The 26,704-nt window shown below is 42.5% G+C and overlaps 1 protein-coding gene across 2 annotated transcripts in view; it reads left to right on the top strand.

Moving 5' to 3' along the window:
- The window catches only part of NUMBL (NUMB like endocytic adaptor protein), an 89,095-nt gene extending 62,691 nt beyond the window's left edge, over window positions 1-26,404 (top strand). For both annotated transcript variants that reach the window (XM_063431117.1, XM_063431116.1), the window contains exons 4-10: window positions 1,753-1,827; window positions 3,164-3,238; window positions 17,052-17,192; window positions 18,820-19,024; window positions 19,395-19,709; window positions 21,856-22,029; window positions 24,677-26,404. In XM_063431117.1, the coding sequence (XP_063287187.1) occupies window positions 1,753-1,827; window positions 3,164-3,238; window positions 17,052-17,192; window positions 18,820-19,024; window positions 19,395-19,709; window positions 21,856-22,029; window positions 24,677-25,359 (1,668 nt within the window). In that variant the 3' untranslated portion in view covers window positions 25,360-26,404. The remainder of the gene's footprint in view (window positions 1-1,752; window positions 1,828-3,163; window positions 3,239-17,051; window positions 17,193-18,819; window positions 19,025-19,394; window positions 19,710-21,855; window positions 22,030-24,676) is intronic.
- The last annotated feature ends 300 nt before the right edge of the window (window positions 26,405-26,704 follow it).

Below are 26,704 nucleotides of genomic sequence, written 5' to 3'. Positions count from 1 at the left end.
TCTAGCTTAGCTTTGCTCTCTCAACGAATTTTAGACTGTAGCTATAGCAGGGATTTTTCGCTATATGAGTTACACGTTTTATTTGTAGTCCAGGCTTATCTAGGACCCTCTGTCCTGGGCTATTTTTTCCCTTATGTAGCACTTACTTTATTTCTACGTCTCTACCTCCTGTGGATTGCTGTTATTGTAACAGTTTAACTGTTACTTTCTATTTGTATCGCTATTCCTGCTATTTATTTCATTTTTACTCGATGAGTTTTCTTTCCTTCTCACTAAGAAGACACTTTGTATTATAGATGCAGGATTTTTCATCTAGTTAATCCTTTCGTAGGTTATCCTCTGTTTCTCACCATTGAGACTCTGTATTATCAATACAGGATTATTCACCTAGTGAATCCCTCCATAGGAGAATTTACGTTGGAGATTACGTTTTGAGTGCATAGGGATCTATATTACCCTCTATCTAGGGTTCTTCCCTTTTTCTTCTTTTTTCTTTATATGTGTTTGTTCGTTTAGAGCTAGATATATTTTTAAGCTCTTTTTATATTCAAAGTTATATCTTAATATTTTGCTGTGGTCACTGGACAGTCCAGTTTCTCCCTTTCTTGTTTATTCATTTGTTCGATGGGTTAACCCCTATTATCTCTGTCCAGTATTATTGCTTCATCCCTTTGTTAAACATTATAATTTATCTTAAATTTCAAAAGAAGCTAAATATTGAACCTTTTAAAGGAACACTCTGGACACCATAACAATGTCACTCCACTGCCCATTAAAAAGATTGTTTAGTAGATATAATGAACATTTAATTATGCATTCTCTCATGGAAGGTTTATCTCAAAACAGCTTGTAAAAGCTATAGATCTCTTGTCTGCAGCCTGTGCAAGCCCTCCACTTCTAACCCCGCCCAGATTTTCTGTGGCTGTCCAATCACAGACTTCCCGATGTAGCTCAACGAGAAGTCTTTGCAAGGCAGGAGCTCTGGGCAATTGCTGCCTCTTGAGTTCAATGCAAATAATCTAACCAAACCAGGAAGTAACAGGACCACGTGTCTGATTGACAGCCAGGGGGGAGTAACAAGGGAGTCATTTATAAAAGTGTCAATTTCCATTGAACTCTATACTATTTGCAAAATGAAATAAAGAAAATAGACTCACAGATAAAGCATTTTAGTAAACTAAAGTTCTTCAGGTGTTTGCATTTACAAACATACAATTCTTATCATCCACAGCCAGTGTTAGAATAGCCGGGAAGGGGAACATTAAAACAATATAGTGGCGTGGCATCTTTGTTTAGTAATGAAGCATTGAGAAGTGGAATGTGATCATTTGGGATTAGAAAAATGAAGTTGCTGTTTATTAAAGCAGGAATTGTGCAAAATTAACAAGGGAACCAGAATTTTTACTCCACAATAGCTATATTCAGTATTTAGCTAATTTATGGTGTTTCTCTCATCTATTTTTGGTTGTTTAAAACTCTGGCCTCAGCTTTCTGTAATTCATGGGAACCTCACTGGTAAAACTTAATCAAACCGGATCGACCCTTTGTAACAAACCCACCGAAAATATAACTGGGTGATGTCCAGAGCAAAATAGAGCTCTTCATGACTCCCGGTGGGATGTCTTCTCCTGCGGAGTCTGTTGTACAATGTATAATATACAGGATATCCTGTCCACTTACCCCTCCTATGGTCACACTTGTCTATGTACCCATGACCAACCCTCTGACTATTGACCTATTTTGTGTCTGCAGTACTTGGGTCACGTGGAGGTGGAGGAATCGAGAGGCATGCATGTGTGTGAGGACGCCGTTAAAAAACTGAAATTGGTGAGTTTCTCACGTCAAGCAAGTCACGTGTGATGGTTACTAGCTCCGTTATTACACTGTAAGATTAACTAGGAGCCATTGGCTACATTCGGTGAGTAATACATTGGTTATATTGTCCTTAGCTGTATTTTGCAATCTGTACGGCAGATCATAATAAAATCCGTTATTTCCACAATGTAATACATTAAAGGTTTTTGGAATAAGTGAATATAGAAGATACATTGTGTTCTGCAGTATTGGCATGATACGATGGGGCCTTCTGTTCTTCCCAATTTTTGATATAAGCTGTGCGAATGGCTCCCCCTATCTGTTACAGGCGTGCATCGCATGTGTGGTAGCTGTAAGTAGGCTGCGTGGGCCTCCATGTGAGAATAGGAGATAAGATGAAAGGCCTGGTGCAGGCTCTCTGGATATTTGGAAGAATTCAAGATGTACATCAAAGCACTCTAAGCTGTCACATCCCCATTCTGCTTGGCAGGGGGCTGATGGCTTTCCTAAGCTGACTTCACACTGAGATTGCTTTTAATTACATACACAATTGGTTTTATTTACCTTCTTATGCTTTGTTTAATAATGAGAACGATGATCATTAACATGCCTCTACCAGAACCTATCAATAGAGCGTGTATTCATACTATATGGGATTTATATAGAACAGAACATATTGGCTTATAATGGCACATTCATTACATTTTATTCATTCTCTAAGATAATCTTTTACACATCCCAAACATTCTTCAATTCCTTTACTCCTATTAGTCTTTACTGCTCCCACTGGAAGGCTATTCCAGGTATCTACTACCCTTTCTGTATCACTGTTACTACTCCCACTGGAAGGCTATTCCAGGTATCTACAACCCTTTCTATATCACTGTTACTGCTCCCACTGGAAGGCTATTCCAGGTATCTACTACCCTTTCTATATCACTGTTACTGCTTCCACTGGAAGGCTATTCCAGGTATCTACTACCCTTTCTATATCGCTGTTACTGCTCCCATTGGAGGGCTATTCCAGGTATCTACTACCCTTTCTATATCACTGTTACCGCTCCCACTGGAAGGCTATTCCAGGTATCTACTACCCTTTATATATCACTGTTACTGCTTCCACTGGAAGGCTATTCCAGGTATCTACTACCCTTTCTATATCACTGTTACTGCTCCCACTGGGAGGCTATTCCAGGTATCTACTACCCTTTCTATATCACTGTTACTGCTCCCACTGGGAGGCTATTCCAGGTCCCCACATTTACAGACAGATACACTCATTGAACATTGATGCTTACTTGCAGGTCGCACTAACTAATTCTGGTTTATTTTCTCGTTATTTCTCCAGCTTGGCAAGAAGTCAGTAAAAGCTATTCTGTGGGTTTCAGCGGATGGGCTACGCGTTGTGGACGATAAAACCAAGGTGAGCAGCGCGAGGTGATGGGTGATACAGTCATAGAAATGCACCGGCTGTGGCCTTAATTATGTATCCGCTGCCGTGAGGGTTTCGGTCGGTGATCTGTGACCCCAGTGTGCCCTGTTAGTAGACTGAAAAGGAAATTAATAGGCAACAAATTTAATCAAATACGGAAAATGTTCAACTGAAGCTGGAAATAATAGCTGACTCAGTTCACAAACCGCGAGGGTTTAAATACAAATAGCTGGCATAAAATGTTAACTTACTGCTGCTTCATGGTACCTACCCAGGCTACTCTATTCCAGCACCACTAACCATGCGGCGGTCTCTGCTGGATCCTCACCCTGGCCTCTGCTGGATCCTCACCTTGACCTCTGCTAGATCCTCACCCTGGCCTCCGCTGGAACCTCACCCTGGCCTCCGCTGGATCCTCACCCTGGCCTCTGCTAGATCCTCACCCTGGCCTCCGCTGGAGCCTCACCCTGACCTCTGCTGGATCCTCACCCTGACCTCTGCTAGATCCTCACCCTGGCCTCCGCTGGAACCTCACCCTGGCCTCCGCTGGAGCCTTACCCTGGCCTCTGCTGGAACCTCACCCTGGCCTCTGCTGGAACCTCACCCTGGCCTCTGCTGGAACCTCACCCTGGCCTCTGCTGGATCCTCACCCTGGCCTCCGCTGGAGCCTTACCCTGGCCTCCGCTGGATCCTCACCCTGGCCTCCGCTGGAACCTTACTAATAGAGCAGCAGGAAATGCTAGCAGAATGCTTGGTTGTATAGGGAGAGGTATTAGCAGTAGAAAGAGGGAAGTGCTCATGCCATTGTACAGGACACTGGTGAGACCTCACTTGGAGTACTGTACACAGTACTGGAGACCCTATCTTCAAAAGGATATTGATACCTTGGAGAGAGTTCAAAGAAGGGCTACTAAACTGGTTCATGGATTGCAGGATAAAACTTACCAGGAAAGGTTAAAGGATCTTAACATGTATAGCTTGGAGGAAAGACGAGACAGGGGGGATATGATAGAAACATTTAAATACATAAAGGGAATCAACACAGTAAAGGAGGAGACTATATTTAAAAGAAGAAAAACTACCACAACAAGAGGACACAGTCTTAAATTAGAGGGACAAAGGTTTAAAAATAATATCAGGAAGTATTACTTTACTGAGATGGTAGTGGATGCATGGAATAGCCTTCCAGCTGAAGTGGTAGAGGTTAACACAGTAAAGGAGTTTAAGCATGCGTGGGATAGGCATAAGGCTATCCTAACTATAAGATAAGCCCAGGGACTAATGAAAGTATTAGAAAACTGGGCAGACTTTAGAAAACTGGGCAGACTAGATGGGCCGACTGGTTCTTATCTGCCGTCACATTCTATGTTTCTATGTTTCTTACCCTGGCCTCTGCTGGAACCTCACCCTGGCCTCTGCTGGATCCTCACCCTGGCCTCTGCTAGATCCTCACCCTGGCCTCCGCTGAATCCTCATCCTGGCCTCCGCTGGAGCCTTACCCTGGCCTCTGCTGGAATCTCACCCTGGCCTCTGCTGGAGCCTTACCCTGGCCTCTGCTGGAACCTCACCCTGGCCTCTGCTGGAACCTCACCCTGGCCTCTGCTGGATCCTCACCCTGGCCTCTGCTGGATCCTCACCCTGGCCTCTGCTGGAACCTCACCCTGGCCTCTGCTAGATCCTCACCCTGGCCTCCGCTGAATCCTCATCCTGGCCTCCGCTGGAGCCTTACCCTGGCCTCTGCTGGAATCTCACCCTGGCCTCTGCTGGAACCTCACCCTGGCCTCTGCTGGAACCTCACCCTGGCCTCTGCTGGAACCTCACCCTGGCCTCTGCTGGATCCTCACCCTGGCCTCTGCTGGATCCTCACCCTGGCCTCTGCTGGATCCTCACCCTGGCCTCTGCTGGATCCTCCCCCTGGCCTCTGCTGGACCCTCACCCTGGCCTCCGCTGGAACCTCACCCTGGTCCCTGCTCGAACCTCGTCGTCCTGGCCTTTGTTTTGCAGGCAGGCAGGAAGCACAAGTTGGGCTGAACATAATGTCACATTGCTGCTTTGCCGATAGTTGCATATAGTCCAATTCAATAAACCGTGAACTTTGCTATGGGTTATCCTATATGAGTAAAATTGCAGAGTGACAGAGACTAGAGGCATTTAGCCCTGCAACGTACATATTGCTGTCTGCAGAACGTCAATCCTTTACACTCCAGGGGTAAAATGGGGTGTCATGGCACCCAAACCATGTGACTGACAGGAAGTGGTCCAGGGGCCCATAGTGTCTCTTTAGCTGCATCATAATAACATTCTCATTCCAGAATAAATGTGGAACATAATTGGATATTTTGTTAATAATTGATTTCATGTATTTTTATTCTCCAGATTATAAGTAAAATCTCAAGTGACCCATCATTGTAGATAGATGTATACATTCCTGTCTGTCAAACATGTTTTACTAGAATTAAGTGTCTGTCTCGTCTACCTATTGAGGCTACAGAATATGTTGGTGCCATATAAATTATTGTAATGGGAAATACAATAAATGTAAAAGAAATATCTTGCCCTTACAACACTCCCAGCATGCCGTGCAAGATACGCAAAGGAGTGCAAGCCTTGCTGACACAAAATGTTGTTTACAATTTCAATTCCTTCCATCACAGCTAGATTTCTATGGGCTCAGAAGTAGGATGAATGTCACTTGTGTGTTACTATAAGGTTGTATGTACCTTTAAATTGTGATGTAATTCCAGTAAAATACAAGTTTAGCAGGCTAAGATTGCCACAAGGCATATGTATGTATATGTGTTTGTAGTACACGTAGCTAAGATACTGTTATCACTGTACTGACCAGGTGCAGGAATGTAAGAACTGGAATTACACGTCCCTCTCCTTTGTATCAGATGAGCCACGTGGTTAGACCGGATGGATGAGTTTAGACTCTATTTATTAAATAGGTTAAGGGTATGTGTGGGTGTAGTTAATTGTGGGAGGAGCTACAGTGCTATATAAGGAATGTACTCTATGTATTCAGTACTCAGACTTTGCTGTATTTTGGTGACGCTAGTCCCTCTGAGTCCCGATCGGTGATCCAATAAAGAATCTCTTCCTTCCTGAAGAAACCTGTGTCCATCTCTCTGTGCTTGGCTTCCGTCAGTTTCTCCGGTATCATTTGGTGCATTGGCCGGGAAGCTCATCGTTCAACGGTAGCTGAGAGGCAGAGGCGTGAGACGGTCTATCTTTGCCCACGTTCTCTACGGCTGCACCCCTGAACTTCTGCGTGGACCTCCCTTCGTCTCGGCGCCACTGGTCTGTTGTCCAGGAGATCATCGGCCTCTACGTGAGAAGTGCTGGGGTGTCCCCGTCGATGAGTGTGAACTCAGGTTCAGGAACGAGGAGGTAAGACAACTGCTGTTTTAGACGGCAGGACCCACTAGGGGTATACCGATTGTGCGGTAGGCCCAAAGGGGTTTTGAATCTGTGTATCTGCCCCCTCTGTCGGAGGGAAGGAGCGAAGGCGCACCGCTCGATCGAACGCTCTTTAGTCAGACCGTTTGATTTGGTTAGTCAGGCGGGGTCCTGGTGTAAATAGCCCTAGCCGGACACCGGTGTCTTGTCTAGACTAGCGTTCTAGGGTGTATATTACGTTCGCTAGGTCGGAGGGACCGGGAGACTAAGCGGCGCCTGTGTAAATTCGGTTCGCTAGTTCTCATCCTATCTGGGCTAAGTGGGAAGGCGTGTAAATTTGGAACCCACTAGACTTTTGATAGTGCGACTAAGAGGCGCCTGTGTAAATTCGGTTCTCTAGCTCGCTATATATGTGGTGATTGGGCAGTGTGGCTAACCAAAACGGGTGTATATAGTTTTAGGTAGTCCATTCAAGGTACTGGCCAATAGTTTAGTTGGGAATTGTAAATGTGTTAACGATTGTTTTAGTAAAGTGTATATCTTGTTAGATAGCGCGAGCTCAGCCGTCTAGCGAGAGTGTTAATAGTGTGTTGCTGTATTATAGTGCACGGTACCATAACCCTGTATATTTACTGACATTATATAATAAGTACTAATCATTGTCGTCCATTGCATGTTTAACACCATAACCACTAATAATTGTATTGTGACCTTAACTTGTGCTTTGACCTATGCTAACCGTACTGTAACCGCTATTTGTAAAAGACGATGTTACTGGGGTGTGTTATAGACGGGTAATTCGTATATAGAGAATTATAGCGTGGGTGACTGTATAGTTACGCCAAAGGGCATAATATTGATTATATAGTGACTGGTGTAACAGCTGTGTGTGTACGGGAATTCCCTGAGTGTTTATTGTTATTGTGTACGTTTCACTTGGTAACCGTACCACGTGGTGCTGTTGCCAGAGGAAACGGGTGTGACTGTTGAATAGTACGCGTGTATAGTATTCGTTGTCGACGACGTTCCATTGTTAAGTATGGGTGCGTCGCAGTCAACGATTCCGGATCCCTTAGGATGTATGGTTAAGAATTTTAAAAAGGGATTCAAAGTTTGTGATTTTGGGGTAAAGATGTCTCCTGTACGTTTGGTCACTTTGTGTACTAGGGAGTGGCCTACTTTGGTTGCGGCATGGCCGCCACGTGGCAGTTTGGATCCAACTCTGGTACAGCGCTTACACGTGGCTGTATCGGGTAGGCCTGAACTTTACGGCCAGTTTCCTTATATTGACTGTTGGAGACAGGCCGTAAATGACTCGCCAAAATGGCTCCGGACATGCCACGAGGAGCAGTGTCGCCTCATGGTAGCTAGGACTTGCTCGTCCACTAGGACTGGTGTTAGGCCCATTTTGGACACGCCCCCTGAGTCCGAGATCCCTTTGCCGCCCCCTTACTTTCCGTTAAGAAGAAGTGACGCAAACGCAGGAAGTCCTGCACCCCTCCCCTCATTACCCTCATCCACTTCCGCTTCCTCCTCCAGTACAGGATCCACCCCCCCTCGTACTAAATCTCCCCTTCCGGAACCAGAATCCACCCCCATTAGAAACGAATATCCTGATTTGGCGCCACTTCAGACTTCCGGTCAAGCTTCATCTAGCTCGGCTCGAAGTGTTTTATTTACGACCTTTTCCCAAAACCGACCTCCCACATCCCCATACCCTATCTCTCCCCGACCGGAACCCATGACTGACGCCTCTCTACGTAGCCCCATCCAAACCCGACAGTTGACTGATGCCCAACAATTAAAGCACTATCAGATGCCTCTTCGTCTGAATCCCGGGTCAGCTTATATCGATGCCGCAGGTCAAATGGCACACGCTGACCCAGTCTTCATATATGTCCCATTTACCACAACCGATCTTTTAAACTGGAAGACCCATAATTCCTCGTATACTGAGAAACCACAAGCCATGACTGATCTGTTCACCTCAATAGTACAGACACATAATCCGACATGGGCTGATTGCCAGCAGTTATTAATGACTTTATTTAACAATGAGGAAAGGACAAGAATAAATCAAGCAGCCATTAAAGCATTAGAGGATAGAGCCCGTGCTTTGAACCAAGCCAATCCAGCAGCATGGGCCGCGACACACTATCCCAACACCGATCCCGATTGGAACGTAAATGGTGCTGATATGGTTCAACTCAGAGCCTATAGAGACGCTATAATTGCTGGCATGAAAGCCGGAGGAAAGAAAGCCATTAACATGTCGAAGACAGTTGAGGTGATCCAGAAAAGCGATGAAGCGCCCAGTGTCTTTTATGACCGATTATTGGAGGCATACCGCTTGTATACCCCCTTTAATCCGGAAGACGCAGACAATTCCCGAATGGTTAACTCCGCCTTTGTCAGCCAAGCTTACGGAGATATTAAGCGCAAGCTACAAAAGTTAGAAGGGTTTGCAGGTATGTCCATCACCCAACTAATGGAGGTAGCAAATAAGGTCTATATGAACAGGGATACAGAAAGTAAGAAAGAGGAAGAGCGCAAGATGCGTAAAAAGGCTGATATGCTAGCGGTAGCGATCGCAGGCGTAGATAAACGGGGCCCAGATAGAGGCAATAATAGATGGAGTAGGGAGCCTTTGAGTAGGGATCAATGCGCGTATTGCAAGGAAGAAGGGCATTGGAGGAACGAATGTCCGCAAAGAGAGCAGTACGAGAGAGACCAACCCAGGGCAGGCTACGGAAACTTTAGAGGTAGAGCGAGAGGTAGAGGAGGCCCCGGAGGGAGTAATGGTTATAGAGGGAGTAATGGGAACAGAGGAAGTGTTAGGGAAGACAGGTATATTCCAGCAGCGCAAAGGTCTCGCGATAGAGAAGGTAGGGACTTTGTAGGATTGGCTGACACGGTCATGGAGGACTATTGATACCGACCGGGCTCCATCCCCCTTGGTCGAGCGGAGCCTATGGTCGATGTATCAATAGGGGGGAAAAGGAGTGCGTTCATGATCGACACTGGTGCTGAACATTCAGTGGTGACTAATCTAGTTGCTCCTCCATCTGGAAGGACTATTACTGTGATAGGAGCAACTGGAAGAAGTGCTGAAAAACCGGTTCTTAAAAGTCGACTCTGTACATTGGGAGGCCACGTAGTAAAACACCAATTCCTTTATATGCCTGAATGTCCAGTCCAATTGCTGGGACGTGATATGCTATCAAAATTACAAGCGCAGATTACGTTCCTACCAAATGGAACAACATCCTTAAAGTTTAATGGACCTTCAGGTATTATGACTTTATCCGTACCAAAGGAAGAAGAGTGGCGACTTTATACAGTGTTGACTAGCCAAAACCCTAGGAGTGATGAGACATTGTTTAACATACCAGGAGTTTGGGCAGAGAACAACCCACCAGGACTGGCCCGCAATATTCCACCAATAAAAATTGAACTGAAACATGGGGTTTATCCAGTGAGCCTAAGACAATATCACATTCCGCAGAAGGCTAAGAAGAACATCCAATCCTATCTGGATAAGTTCATACGGTATGGTATCCTAAAATTCTGTACTTCCCCCTGGAACACCCCATTGCTGCCTGTTCAAAAGCCCGGTACAGATGAGTATCGACCTGTACAGGACTTAAGAGCAGTCAATGATGCGGTTGTTAGCATACATCCAGTTGTACCCAATCCATATAACCTGCTTGCTTTAATTCCGGGCGGGGCTACTTACTTCACAGTCTTAGATCTCAAAGATGCCTTCTTTTGCCTCCGAATTGCCGCAGAAAGCCAATGTATTTTCGCTTTCCAATGGGAGAACGCTGTAACGGGCTCAAAACGCCAAATGACTTGGACAAGACTGCCCCAAGGGTTTAAAAATTCACCTACCCTATTTGGTTCAGCCCTAAGTCAAGATCTATTGGATTTCGAGTCTATCCCAGGAGAATGTGTATTGTTACAATATGTAGATGACTTGTTGATAGCAGCAGTTACAAAAGAAAAATGTCAGCAAGCAACGCACGATCTACTACATATTCTCTGGAAGGCAGGATACAAGGTGTCCAGGAAGAAGGCTCAGTTGTGTTTGCCAACTGTCAAGTATCTGGGATTCCATATCTCTGAAGGTCAAAGGATTATGGGGCCAGAGAGAAAAGAAGCTGTCTGCCAAATACCAATACCCAAGAATAGAAGACAAGTGCGAGAATTCTTGGGGGCAGCAGGCTTCTGTAGGATATGGATTCCCAGTTATGCGATACTAGCAAAACCTCTGTACGCAGCTATCAAAGGTACAGAGCACGACCCCTTCCTATGGACCCAAGAACAGCAAACGGCATTTGAAGATGTGAAGAAGGCTTTGATGAGTGCCCCAGCATTAGGTCTACCTGATCACACACGACCATTCTACCTGTATGTACACGAGCAAAGAAGAATGGCTGTGGGAGTATTGACACAGTACTTGGGATCATGGCAAAGACCTGTTGCCTACATGTCTAAACAATTGGATGCAGTGGCCAGCGGACTTCCACCTTGTCTAAGAGCCGTAGCTGCAGCCGCCCTGCTAGTAGCTGAAGCCGATAAACTCACTCTGGGTCAAGAACTTTATGTACGAGTCCCACATGCAGTACAGACGTTGTTGGATTACAAAGGAAATCATTGGTTTAGTAACAGCCGTATGACCAAGTATCAAGCAATGTTGTGTGAAAACCCAAGAGTGCATTTAGAGACTGTAAACACCTTAAATCCAGCTACCCTTTTGCCACAACCTACTGAAAGTCAACATGATTGTTTGGAAGTAATGGATGAAGTATTCTCAAGTAGACCAGATCTTCGTGATTTTCCCATCCAGAACCCCGATGTTCAATATTACACCGACGGCAGTAGTTATGTGAAAGAAGGGATCCGCTATGCAGGATATGCAGTGACAACAATAGACAAGGTGATAGAAGCTCGGCCACTGGCGAAAGGAACATCAGCACAAAAGGCAGAATTAATAGCACTAACACGAGCGTTACAATTGGCTGAAGGTTTAAGAGTAAATATCTATACGGACTCTAAGTATGCGTTTTTAACCACTCATGCCCACGGAGCTTTGTATAAAGAAAGAGGACTACTGAATTCAGAAGGCAAAGAAATCAAGTACGCAGCTGAAATCCTACAACTATTGGAAGCAGTGTGGGAGCCGAAAGAAGTCGGTATCATACATTGTCGAGCGCATCTGAGAGGAGATGGTGATGTAACCAAGGGAAATCGGATGGCAGATAGTGCAGCTAAGCGTGCTGCTGAATCAGGAAGACAGGAGTATGTGGGGCATATAGCTGCTCTTATACCAACTCCACTGTCCCAATGGACTCCAGTTTATACAGCTCAAGAAGAGGAGTGGTTAAAGACTGAACCGGGAAAGTATTTGGAGAACAAGTGGTATCAGCTAGAAGATGGAAGAATAGTCATACCAGCATCACTAGCGGTAGAAATTGTCCAAAATTATCACAACGGGACACATTCTGGGAGAGACAGTACTGAAGAATCTCTCAGGAAACATTTCTACATACCAAGATTGTCCAACTTGACTCAGGCCATTGTACGCAGATGTGTAACGTGTGCTAAGAATAATGCAAGACAAGGACCAGTAAAGCCACCAGGAGTCCAGTTTATGGGGGGACTCCCCATGTCCGATCTACAAATAGACTTTACAGTAATGCCTAAATCGGGTGGACATCGTTACCTGTTGGTAATTGTGTGCACCTATTCAGGCTGGGTAGAAGCATGTCCTACTCGTACAGAGAAAGCAGGAGAAGTTGTAAGATTCCTGCTACGAGAAATAATACCCCGATATGGACTACCCTGTTCTATAGGATCGGACAATGGTCCAGCTTTTGTTCATCAGTGCCTACAACAACTGACTCATATGCTTGGTATAAAGTGGAGGCTTCATACTGCATATAGACCCCAGAGTTCTGGTAAGGTAGAGAGAATGAATAGAACTATAAAGAACCAGTTGGCTAAAATGTGTCAGGAAACCCAACTTAAGTGGAACGTTCTCTTACCCATAGCTTTATTGCGAATCCGCAGTACCCCTACCAGAAGGATGGGCCTCTCTCCTTTTGAAATCATGTATGGGCGACCACCTCCCGTACTTGGTAACTTAAGGGGGGACTTGAGTCAGTTGGGAGAAGGAATTACCCGGCAGCAGGTTGTAGAGTTGGGTAAGACTATGGAGGAGGTACAGAAATGGGTACAAGATAGATTACCTGTGAATATTTATCCCCCTGTTCATAGTTATCATCCAGGAGATCAAGTGTGGATTAAAGAGTGGAATAATGTACCGTTAGGGCCCAAGTGGAGAGGTCCTTATGTTGTTCTTTTGTCTACCCCTACAGCAATAAAAGTAGCAGAAGTGACTCCGTGGATACATCACTCCAGGGTTAAACCAGCAGCAGTCGATTCTTGGCAAGTTACAGCAGATCCAGAGAATCCCTGCAAGATCCGGTTAAAACGCACTACTCAGTCGGAGTAACGAGGAATTATTGTGGATTACAAATTTTATTGTTACAGGTGTGAGTGAGAAGGCCATAATAAAGCCTGTCCGCTTACCAACACATAGTGTATAAGCCAGGAAAGTCTCGAAGGGACACCTGTGAAGATGAGCAGAACTCCATTCCCTGCAGCCCTCACATCCTGGAAGCTGAGGTTCCATCGCACGGACGAAGACTGAGGATGACGGCGAAAGATGTGCTTTTGATTGTGTTTATTTATATGTGTTTTTATATTCAGGAAGGTAGAGGTACCGACACTCCTAGCTGTGAGGTATGCATTAAGACTACGAGAACAGGTAACCATATTTCCCAAACCCTAATTTGGCATTCACAATACGAATGTAAAGGAGAGGTATCAAGATGTAGATACCTAAATATAGACTATAGTGTGTGCCATTTAGGAGTAGGAGAACCTAAGTGCTTCAGTCCAGAGTATCAACCTCGTACAATTTGGTTGACTCTCAGGAATGGAGATCCTCAGGGGACCCTAATTAATAAAACGGTGTTAGAATCCGTACATTCTTCGGGTGTTCTGCTATTTGATGCGTGTAAAGCGATATCGAGTGGTAGAAAGCCGTGGAATGTATGTGGGGATCTTAGATGGGAGAGGACGTATGGGTCTAACGATAAATATATTTGTCCCAGTAGCAAAAATAAATATGTAAGTCCTAGATGCCCAAATAGAGATTATAACTTTTGCCCATATTGGTCTTGTGTGGGGTGGGCAACTTGGGGACAGACAGTAGATAAAGACATGATAGTGACTAAGTTGCCGACTAGCCCTTATTGTAAGTCTATGGAATGCAACCCAGTCCATATACTTATTAATAACCCCGACAAGTTCCTAGATAAGTATGGAAATTTATTTGGGTTTCAGATATACGGGACGGGTTTAGATCCTGGGACATTATTGTTTATAGGAATAGAGACTGATACGGTATCCTCCCAGACTCATCAAGTATACCATTCCTTTTATGAAGAGATGAGTATAGATAATAAGATCCCCCATAACGCTAAAAACCTGTTCATTGACCTAGCTGAAAGTATTGCCGGTAGTCTTAATGTTACCAACTGCTATGTGTGTGGAGGTACTAACATGGGAGACCAATGGCCTTGGGAAGCAAAGGAGGTAATGTCCGGTTCTGAGGCAGTTGACCAACTAATATCTACACAAGCCGATTATCATTTGAGTGTTAGAGGTAAATCTGAGTGGAGATTAAAGACCTCCATCATAGGTTATGTTTGCATAGCAAGGAAAGGAATAATGTATAATACTTCTGTAGGAGAATTAACTTGTCTAGGGCAAAAAGCTTATGATGATGATACAAAGAATACAACTTGGTGGTCGGCTTCAAATGTCTCAGAACCATCTAACCCGTTTGCTAGATATGCCAGTTTAAAGGATGTGTGGTTTGATTTATCCATCACATCTACCTGGAGAGCCCCAGCAAATTTGTACTGGATCTGTGGTAAGAAAGCCTATTCGGAGTTGCCACAGGACTGGGAAGGGGCATGTGTGTTGGGTATGCTCAAACCATCCTTCTTCTTGTTACCGATTGAAACAGGTGAGACTTTAGGTGTTAAAGTGTATGATGTGAATCATAGGAAGAAAAGGGGACCCATAGAGATAGGCGCCTGGGAAGATGATGAATGGCCTCCCCAGCGTATTATAGATTATTATGGGCCAGCCACGTGGGCTGAGGATGGTACCTTTGGTTATAGAACCCCAATTTATATGCTCAACCGTATTATAAGATTACAGGCGGTGGTTGAGATTATTACTAATGAGACCTCACAAGCACTCAATCTTCTAGCGAAGCATAATACCAGGATGAGGACAGCAGTGTACCAAAATAGATTAGCCTTGGATTACCTTTTGGCAGTAGAGGGAGGTGTATGTGGGAAGTTTAACCTGAGCAATTGCTGTCTTCAAATAGATGACGAAGGGCAAGCAATAGCTGAGCTTACTAGCCATATGGTTAAACTAGTGCATGTGCCTACTCAGGTATGGAAAGGGTACAATCCAAGTAGTTGGTTTGGTAGCTGGTATGAGTGGTTTGGAGGGCTTAAGGCAGTGGTAGGTGGAGTCCTACTGATTTTACTGTTGTGTCTACTCCTACCGTGTCTTATACCCTTAGTAGTTAGGTCTGTGCAAAGCCTGATAGGAAGTATAGCAGAGAGGAAGGCTGCTGCACAGATAATGGCGATATATAAGTATAAGGCTCTAGATCAAGGAGAACCAATGCAGGAAGATGAGTGTTAAAAGATTCACATCATAAGATAAGTCTGGTCTGGTTCATGGTAACCTGAGGTATATGCAAACCAAGGTTAAGTGATGCCTCAAGTAATTGTGAAATATCAGAGGCATCAAAGGGGGGAATGTGATGTAATTCCAGTAAAATACAAGTTTAGCAGGCTAAGATTGCCACAAGGCATATGTATGTATATGTGTTTGTAGTACACGTAGCTAAGATACTGTTATCACTGTACTGACCAGGTGCAGGAATGTAAGAACTGGAATTACACGTCCCTCTCCTTTGTATCAGATGAGCCACGTGGTTAGACCGGATGGATGAGTTTAGACTCTATTTATTAAATAGGTTAAGGGTATGTGTGGGTGTAGTTAATTGTGGGAGGAGCTACAGTGCTATATAAGGAATGTACTCTATGTATTCAGTACTCAGACTTTGCTGTATTTTGGTGACGCTAGTCCCTCTGAGTCCCGATCGGTGATCCAATAAAGAATCTCTTCCTTCCTGAAGAAACCTGTGTCCATCTCTCTGTGCTTGGCTTCCGTCAGTTTCTCCGGTATCAAAATGGGTTACACAGGGTCTTTAAATAGGCCATGACAATACTTTGTCATTGTTTCCTGCATATTAGAAACATCTGTTCGCTCTGTCGATCTGCTTCCAAATGATAACTCTAATTATATCTACCTTTAATGGTTATAGTTGAGCTGTTAACGCCTGCCTGCATCTTTAATCGGCAGCTGGAGGATTGTTGTGGATACAATCCCGATACAGCTGGCGCAGTAATGCAGGAGTTAATATTCTGGCGAGGGAGAGGCGATCACAAGGTCATTTTAGTTCACCTCTTCGTGGTAATGGCGTAACGGAATCCATGCTGCTGCCCCTTGAGCCCAGTTAATAATGAGCTAATGCCACGCCTAGTACCCTGGGGCGGGAGTACGTAGCAGCCATGATTCATGACCAAGAAAATTTATACCCTCTATCGACCAACGCCTCAGTAACAATAACTTTGCGCCAACTGGGCAGGAGCCATTTTATGATACAAATAGGAGAATAAATGTGTGCAATGCTGGATTAATGGCTTCCTGGGCCTGGAAATAAAAATAATGGTCCCAAGAAAACCTTGTGGGCCTAGCTACGAAATGTCACTTTGTGTCTCTTAGAAGGCTGCGTGTAAGACCTGTGTGTGCCGCCATTTATAATCCAACCTCCATGTCCTTAATTAAACCGGAAATTCCAAGCATATAAAATATTTCACATATATCGTTTTTAGAGCACGTGACTATATATACATATATATATATAGTTTTAGATCATGTGACGTGTGACTATATATTTATATATATATCATTTTTAGAGCATGTGATGTGTTGCTGTTGAGCTCTCATTTCTCATATTAAATGGCCATTTATTCAACGGCTGCTTCTCATATTCTATAAATAAAATGTCATTGTGTTATATCTCTGCCCCATGGTATCAAGGTCTTTGTTAGAACCTATTATACAGCGCTACGGAATCTGATGGCGCTATATAAATAATAATAATAATAACCTGTAATCTGACATACTGTCCATAAAATTCCCACCATCCTCATGTCTTGTTTCCTGTCCTCCTGCCTAGGACCTCATTGTGGACCAGACTATCGAGAAAGTGTCATTCTGTGCGCCGGACCGTAACTTTGACAAGGCGTTCTCCTATATCTGCCGTGATGGTACCACGCGCCGCTGGATCTGTCATTGCTTCATGGCGTTGAAAGACTCTGTGAGTTTGGGGTTCATTCACACATGCACACAGTATGCACTGTATAAAGCCAGGGACCTTCGAATCCCAGCACCAAGCTGTGTCCGAGCTCATTTGTCAATGTATAACATACCGATATGAAACCAAGAAATAGTGGCCTGTACCAGGATAGGACACACATTTCTCCTGCTATAAATCTCCATTAGTAGCATTTTTAAGCTAATTTGTGCAGTTACTATTTGTGTCACAGTTGTCGTTTTTGAAATATCCCCGTAGCTTAGGTCTGTTCTAGTAATGGATAACCTTTGGTGGACTCTCTGCGATGGCCTACAATTCCATATTCCATTAATGCATAGCTGATTATGAAGTAGCAGGAACCAAAATCTCAAAATATTTAGAGAAAAGATAGGCTTGAGAACGGATGGTTTGTTAACCTGTGCGTGTACAGAGAACCACCTGGAGAACCACTCCGAGCAAGTGGGAACACACACAATGTGTCTTGGGATCCGGAAAGTAATGGAGTCAGAAGTTTTGGCAGAATTTGAAAAATTTGTGTATCTCATGGTATCCAGTTAAATATCCCTAATTCTATCACCACATTAATTGCATGATTTTATTTTACACCTATCAATACGTTGCATCTGCTGAGTTGTGTTCCATTGAATGTTCAGTTATGTGTTCGCGGTCAGAGAATAGATTGAGTGAGAGGGACTGTAGACTTTTTTTTTTTAAATCATTCAAAGAATAGGTCTGGTTAGAAGGATTAGAGTTAATCTTGTCTGTCAAACTTTGACCCTTTTGTAGATTGTAATGTTTGCTTTGTATGTTATGTTTTTACAAGCTTGCTTGTAAGCAGTGAGGTCATAGTGAGAGCCAGGTAGACTTTGATCTAAATGTTTCCTTACAATGTACAATCAACGCACACCCATCAGGCCATTGGTATCACTGTATAACAGTATCATTAAAAACATCCTTCATTAAAATAAATAAATAAAATTTAAAAATTGCAATTTAATAGAAATCTAGCAAAGAAAATCTGCATGTAATCTTGTATGTATCTTGTCTTGCAATAGCTGCAGATCTATTGTCTGTAGCCTTGTCCCATTGTTCTCCTGTCCAGACTTTCTGTGACTGTCCAATCACAGACTCCCAGAAGTCTTTTTAAGGCAGGTGCTCAGGACAGTTGCTGCCTGAGTTAACCAAACCAGGAAGTAACAGGACTGGTTGTCTGATTGACAGCCAGGGGGGTGTAACCAGGTTCATTTAAAAAAAGTTTAAAAGAGGACACACTCTTCACACATAAAGCATTATAGCAAGCTGAATCCAGAGTGTCCTTTTAAGAGAAAAAAGAATAACTACAACATATTTAATGTCTATATCTGTAGGAAAAGATAACCTCATATATAATGAGTCAACCGTGCTAAAATATAAAGGGATATTAATAGATAACAAAGAATAGAGATGTAAGCAGTAAATTAAAGAAACATTACAGCTCCCCATCCTGCTCCTAGTTTCATGCAAAGTGTTATTTAGTATTTTTTATTTGAAAACCTTATGATTGTGCTTCTATGTTGTTCCGAGTTTCGCACCTTTCCCAACTGCCTTCCTCTATTTCCCTGTTGACTTTCTCTCTCCCTCCGTTCGGCAGGGTGAGCGTTTGAGCCACGCGGTGGGCTGTGCGTTTGCCGCTTGTCTGGAGCGTAAGCAGAAGCGGGAGAAAGAGTGCGGCGTCACTGCTTCCTTTGACGCCAGTCGTACCAGCTTTGCCCGTGAGGGTTCGTTTCGTGTCACTTCTGCGTCTCAGCAGGCTGAGCGTGAGGAGGTGATGAAACATCTTCAGGATAAAAAGAAAGGTGAGTGGCGGGTTTAGTAAATGGTGACTGGGGGGGTGTGCTACAGCCTGGAATCTACCCTCCCAACAGCCAATCACAGGCTTAGCCATAACAAGCAATTCTGGGGTAAAGTACTAACATGGAGCAGTCACCTTGGAAACCAGTGGAATATCCCGTCACGTCACTTTAATCCTATCAGAAGCCGGACCTGAAATATTATCAGTGTATCATAATTTGTAAAATGGAAAACTTTCTCTAACTATTTTGGGGGAGAGACTTCTAATATAATCCTGTTAACCCGTTAAAAGTTTGAGCATTGCAGGGGCCTTTTTAGCATGTGAAGAGTTAGTTTCTATTGTATTGTAAAGTAAAATATACCGATCTGTTACAGTTGAAGAAGTTCAGACTCCGCCGGTAAATACGCCATCTGTAGCTGCGGTTCCTAGCCCCGTGTTACCCGCGCAGCCTGAGAACCAGTCACCCCCACAGTGTGCGATGGTCCCGAGTGAAAAGGGGGAGGGAGGGGGACAGCACGCCATCCCCCGCAGACACGCGCCCCTGGAACAGTTGGTGAGACAGGGCTCCTTCCGGGGATTCCCTGCACTGAGCCAGAAAAACTCGCCCTTTAAACGGCAGCTCTCTCTCCGATTAAATGAGCTTCCATCCACTTTGCAAAGGAAGACAAATTTCCAGGACAAGAACCAAGGTGAGCGGGGGATTATTAAACAATTTAATGCTAATAAGAGAGGTATGTGATTGTGTGCAAAGCGTCAGGAGTGCGCATTGTGTGTTCATCGCTCTGTATGGCACCCTTGTAGTGTCTTCACACACCAAGTGGCTTATAGTAAATTATAGTGAATTTCTAATAGTGAGTTTGTAGTAGTGAGTTTGTAGTAGTGAGTTTATAGCAGTGAGTTTATAGTAGTGAATTTCTAGCAGTGAGTTTATAGTAGTGAATTTCTAGCAGTGAGTTTATAGTAGTGAATTTCTAATAGTGAGTTTGTAGTAGTGAGTTTATAGTAGTGAGTTTATAATAGTGAGTTTGTAGTAGTGAATTTATAGTAGTGAGTTTATAATAGTGAGTTTGTAGTAGTGAATTTATAGTAGTGCGTTTATAATAGTGAGTTTCTAGTAGTGAATTTCTAGTAGTGAGTTTATAGTAGGGAGTTTAGTTTGTAGTAGTGAGTTTATAGTAGTGAGTTTATAGCAGTGAGTTTATAGTAGTGAATTTCTAGCAGTGTGTTTATAGTAGTGAATTTCTAGTAGTGAATTTCTAATAGTGAGTTTGTAGTAGTGAATTTATAGTAGTGAGTTTATAATAGTGAGTTTGTAGTAGTGAATTTATAGTAGTGAGTTTATAATAGTGAGTTTCTAGTAGTGAATTTCTAGTAGGGAGTTTAGTTTGTAGCAGTGAGTTTATAGTAGTGAGGTTATAGTAGTGAATTTCTAGCAGTGAGTTTATAGTAGGGTGTTTATTTTGTAGTTGTGAATTTATAGAAGTGAGTTTGTAGTAGTGAGTTTCTAGTAGTGAGTTTATAGTAGGGAGTTTAGTTTGTAGTAGTGAGGTTGTAGCAGTGAGTTTATAGTAGTGAATTTCTAGCAGTGAGTTTATAGTAGGGTGTTTATTTTGTAGTTGTGAATTTATAGTAGTGAGTTTGTAGTAGTGAGTTTATAGTAGTGAGTTTATAGTAGTGAGTTTGTAGTAGTGAGTTTATAGTAGTGAGTTTATAGTAGGGAGTTTAGTTTGTAGCAGTGAGTTTGTAGCAGTGAGTTTATAGTAGTGAGGTTATAGTAGTGAATTTCTAGCAGTGAGTTTATAGTAGTGAGGTTATAGTAGTGAATTTCTAGCAGTGAGTTTATAGTAGGGTGTTTATTTTGTAGTTGTGAATTTATAGTAGTGAGTTTGTAGTAGTGAGTTTGTAGTAGTGAGTTTATAGTAGGGAGTTTAGTTTGTAGTAGTGAGGTTGTAGTAGTGAGTTTATAGTAGTGAGTTTATAGTAGGGAGTTTAGTTTGTAGTAGTGAGTTTGTAGTAGTGAGTTTGTAGTAGTGAGTTTATAGTAGTGAGTTTATAGTAGTGAGGTTATAGTAGTGAATTTCTAGCAGTGAGTTTATAGTAGGGTGTTTATTTTGTAGTTGTGAATTTATAGTAGTGAGTTTGTAGTAGTGAGTTTGTAGTAGTGAGTTTGTAGTAGTGAGTTTATAGTAGTGAGTTTATAGTAGTGAGGTTATAGTAGTGAATTTCTAGCAGTGAGTTTATAGTAGGGTGTTTATTTTGTAGTTGTGAATTTATAGTAGTGAGTTTGTAGTAGTGAGTTTATAGTAGTGAATTCTAAAACTTAGACAAAAATAACTGATTTGGAAATTTGTTCCAGCTAGACTACCACAGGGAATTATAGTTAGATTTTGCAGTTCTCTGTTTAATGAACAAACCCGGTTGTTTTACGGCTGCTCCGCCCCCTGTGTGACCAATATCTGCTGTGTGCAACGTAACCTCACTTCTGGGAATTCTCATTTGCATATAAGGCCAGGTAATTATGCCCTATATGCAAATACAAATAATTCCTTCTTCTGATCTGTGGGGGTTGTGATTAACCACGGCACCCCAGGTATGTCAACTTCCTTTCCCACAATGCTCAGTAAACCTCTTCTCCAAACACCTGCCCATTGCATAACAGAAAATGTGGATCTGGAATATCGGTGATGTCTGAGTTCATCGTCACTAGCCTATAGACAAATGGCTGGAACCCACTCACATTCCGTTGTAAAGACGGACTCCTTAACTCTTTGCTGCGCTTTGCTAACCATGCCAACGTGTAGGGTTAAATGTTTCTTGCCCATTTTTATCTTTCAGTCCCTGAAGCTGATCCTTCGTTCCCACCGGACTCTGATGGGATCACGGATCTGTGTAACCAAATAAACAATTCGTTCACCAACAGAGCTGCAGAAGACCCTTTCATCAATGGCAATGGGACACAGACCCCCACTACAGTACCCAGTCTCCCTCCCCCTCCTCAGGTTGCGCAAGGTAAAGACACACGTAGCTGGTTGACAAATCTATCTGATAAAAATCATAGTTACTTAGTTACATGGGCTGAAAAGAGATTTGTGTCCATCAAGTTCAGCCTTCCTCACATATGTTTTTGTGAGAAAATAAAAGCCAGTCTGAAGCGCTTCCAATTTTGCAACAAACTAGGAAAAAATTCCTTCTTGACCCCAAAATAGCAGTCAGATGTCTCCTTGGATCAAGCAGCTATTACCCCACTAATTAGAAATTGTATCCCTGTATGTTATGTTTTTGCAAGTATTTATCCAATTGCAGTTTAAACATCTGTAGTGACTCTGACAAAACCACCTCTTCAGGCAGAGAATTCCATATCCTTATTGCTCTTACTGTAAAAAAAACCTTTTCTTTGCCTTAGATGAAATCTCCTTTCTTCAAGCCTAAATGTGTGACCTCGTGTCCTATGTATAGCCCTGTTTATGAATAGATTTCCAGATAATGGTTTGTATTAGCCCCGAATATATTTGTATAATGGTGTATCTAATGCATTGTGCAAAATATATGCATCGAAAAATATTGCTAAATAATAATAAAATTATTTAGCAATATTTTTCGATGCATATATTTTGCACAATGCATTAGATACACCATTCTCTGCTCTTTTCATTGTCTACTTGGGGTTATCCCCCATCTTTATGTGTATCTAATTTGGCTCTACCTGTTCGTCTCTTTTTATTTATTTGTATAATGTTATCATATCCCCTCTCAGGCGCCGTTTTTCCAAACTAAAGAGGTTTACATTTTTTAACGTTTCTTCGTAACTAAAATGTTCCATTCCTTTTATTAATTTTGTAGCTCGTCTCTGCACTTTTTCTAGTGCCATGGTATCCTTCTTTAGAACAGGCGCCCAAAATTGCACAGCATATTCAATATGTGGTCTTACCAGTGATTTATAAAGAGGCAAAATTATATCCTCATCCCTAGAATTCATGCCCATATTTATACATGACAAAACCTTACTGGCCTTAGCAACTGCAGATTGACATTGCATATTGCTGCCTAATTTGTTGTCTATAACAATTCCCAAATCCTTCTCGTGCGTGGTTACCCCTAATTCTCTACCATTTAGTGTGTAAATTGCTTGTGCATTCTTAACCCTGAAGTGCATAACTTTGCATTTATCTACGTTAAATTTAATCTGCCATTTTAGTGCCCAGTCCCCCAATCTATCCAAATCCCTCTGCAGCAAGGTAATATCCTGCTCACATTTTATTACTTTACAAAGTGTTGTGTCCTCTGCAAACACTGAAACATGACTTTCAATGCCATGTTATCATACTATGAATTCACATATTTCTTAAACTTTCAACCAATCCAAACCCACGCAATCATTAAACAAACCTTTATGCTAATTCCTGCCTCAAGTTATTAAATGCCCTAACCCTATATATACGTACATTTGTCCAAATCTTCCATCAAGAAGTGATCCCCTTGGTATACGTATAAAGTTATTTTTGGATAGAATGGCCTCTACACTTATTGCACTTGCCTCCTTCTTGGTATCTACCTTAACGCACTCCGTGCACAGACCTCCCGCCTTCCCCCTTGCATTTCCTTTTTCATTGTAAATACTAATTATCATTCTATTTATATTTAAATTGAAAATCTAAAGCATATTAATTGGCATATTATTAGATGAATAGAATTTGGGGTGGAACAGCGCTACAGTACTGATCACAGAGGTGGAAGGAGCTGCACACCTGAGGGGAAGGCAACCCTCAAACCCTTCAATAAAGGGTTCCTGCTCCCATATTATCAGATGAACCTGCTTGCACTATTAATGTGAATAATCTGCATGTAAGGCACTCTTTTAATTTAGAAAATAATTAAACCTAAAAATTGGCCAAATGAGGGAAATCTCACAGACTGATATTAAATATTACCTGTGCCTTGAAATAGTCAGGACTTTTCCCAAATCGCTTGTGCGTCTGCATTCCTATTGCTGTACATACACCCAACACCAGCATTAAACCAATATGGAATTAATTCAAATATAAAATCCTTCCCCTGCTCCGTGATTGGATAAAATACCACTGGCTGGAACTATTAATATGATGCGATGTGGTTAGTCCCGCCCTCGCACTGTGTGATTGGCTGGTTCAGATCCCATGACGGAGCTTTGTGATAAGTATCCGATATCGCGTTTCGTGGTTAGGAAGCCAGTTACAATGTTTCAAAAAGATACACAATGATCTGGTTCTGGGCAAGCTGGGAAATGTTACACAATAATAAATAAATAAAATGAATAAAAGTGCGGAGTAAACCAAAAGAGGTGCATGGTGGGAATTATTATGTTCCAAACACAAGAGAATATTGGCAGATGTTTACTTTCCATTGCTTAGTTAAATGATAATCAATTATTACACAATCTGCTGACGGAAGGTCTTATATCGCCATGGGATATCCGGTGTCTTACCAGTGGCAGCTCCATGCAGACGCTAATTCAGTGAAATCACTTTTTTAATAGGATTTATTATCCATAATTATTATGATGGCAGCGACTGGTAAAATTGCCATCGCAATCCATATCGCTGCATTGTGATTGTTTTCTTTATGTGCTCCATGCCGACCATTCATTATGTGGCCTCTGAGTCTGCTCGATTTCTTGCAGGGAATCCAGGATGGGTCGACCATGTGACAACCACAACAGCCCCTTCTAACTTCCAAATGGGACATCGCCGCACTCCATCTGAGGCAGAGCGTTGGCTGGAAGAGGTGGCAAAGGCAGCTAAAGCCCAGCAGCAGCAGCCCCCACCCCAGCCTATGGTTCCAGTGCCCATGGCAGTTCCTGCCGCAATGCCAGCATATCCAGTTACTTATGATCATGCATCTGCCCCGGTCGGCGTGTTTATTACACCCCACATGCAGCCTGCCTATGTACCTGTGGCTGGGTATGCGCCAACTATGGCCAACACCATGCCATACCCTGCTCCCAGCGTACCTGTGGTGGGCATCACTCCATCCCAGATGGTGGCCAATGTATTCTGCTCTGCTACTCAAGTACCATCTTCCAACATGGCCAACAAGTCCAACCCGTTTCCTCAGAGCATTCTGCACTCCACCAATGTCCAGAACCCTACCTCATCCCAGCCTTCACAGATGGGACCAAAGCCAAATGCCACTGCAAATGGTACCACGTGGCCCCCAGACCCCAGCCAGCTGAGGCTGGCATCCACAGCACAGGAGGTGGACCAGTTTGAAGCTCAATGGGCGGCCTTGGAGTCCAAATCTCAGCAAAGGTTGGCCAACCCCTTCTCTAACGAACTGCAAAAGACTTTCCAGATAGAATTGTAGCCAAGAAGTGACCATCTCAACACAAACTGATTTTAAGGATCAGCTGCAAGAACATACCTGACCAATCAAAGTCAGCCAGTAGAAATCTTTGTACGTGGAAACTCAACCTATCTCTGTATACAAGCGTGCCAGATTGTGTCTTGTAGCCCATGGTTTGGTGGTGGATCCAGTCCAGATGGAGACATAACATCATCACAGATCATCTGTACTCATGGATGCATAATGTGTCATTATTTGCAAAACATTTACCAATACCAGTTACTGGGTACCCCAAAAAACTCTTCTATATGTTCCATAAATAGTTGGCTTGTGGTGGGTTGTGGAAAGCGCTAAAAGAAGCATGATTACTCATGTTGGTTCATTATCTTGTGAAATGTCCTTCAAGTGGCAGTCAAAGGGTGTGAGAAAGATTAGTATGTGAAGAGGGAGCCTGGGGTATGTGATCTTTTTTTGTGGGATGGTGCAAGGAAGTGATTGAGAAATCAGTTGTGGAGATGCAACGCTGTTCTAATGTTTACACATTGCAAATCTTTCAAGGTATTATTTTATAATTAATACCTGGATATGTCCTTTAGAATGACCTCTTCAAGATGTCAGGTGAACATGTTAAATGACCAATGTTTTAAAATACTGATATTAGAACGTAAATTACATTTACAGAATTGAATTGGGCCCAGAACTTCATAGGAGAAGTAAAGAGATGAATCCAAATTTCAGAAAACCACTTATAAAAAGCAAACAAACAGCGTAATATTTGTACTCCACTCTTAAATGGTTATTCTGGAATGTATTCCTTAGCAGTGAATTTTATTTAACTGACAGTCAGATTGTAAAATGGGGAAGAGATTGTAATTCATGTGCAAAAACAGATGACGGAAGACATTTTTTTAAAACATTTTTTAGATATTGGATTTGAGCCCAAATTAAATATCTAAAAAAAAAATGATGTTTGCTGTTCAGGCTTTGGCTGAATTCACTAGAGGTCAATATTATATTTGGCATGTTATATCTAACATATTTTGTGCAATAGTTTTACATGAAGTCTTGAAATGCTTAAAATGTATTAAAAACTAACATTATTTTTTTTAAATGAATCTGTATTTAGCATTATGAGAAGTAAAAAAAAAAATCACCATTTAACAGTGAATTGAAAGCGATATGATTTATTTTGTAGGAATATGAAATAATTCAGAAAAGGGAGATTTGGGATTTAGGAGGACATAGCTCACTATAATAGAAATAAACTAGAATATTATAAATATAAAATGCATATATTATTTAATGTTAAACAAAAGCAGATTGATCTAAAACTGGAATACCAATTTCTACTGTCGAAAATTTTCAA

This window comes from Pelobates fuscus, chromosome 9 (assembly GCF_036172605.1).
Source record: "Pelobates fuscus isolate aPelFus1 chromosome 9, aPelFus1.pri, whole genome shotgun sequence".
NCBI lineage: Eukaryota > Metazoa > Chordata > Amphibia > Anura > Pelobatidae > Pelobates > Pelobates fuscus.
Note: the sequence above shows the minus strand (reverse complement) of the source record. Positions and strands in the feature narration are given on the sequence as shown.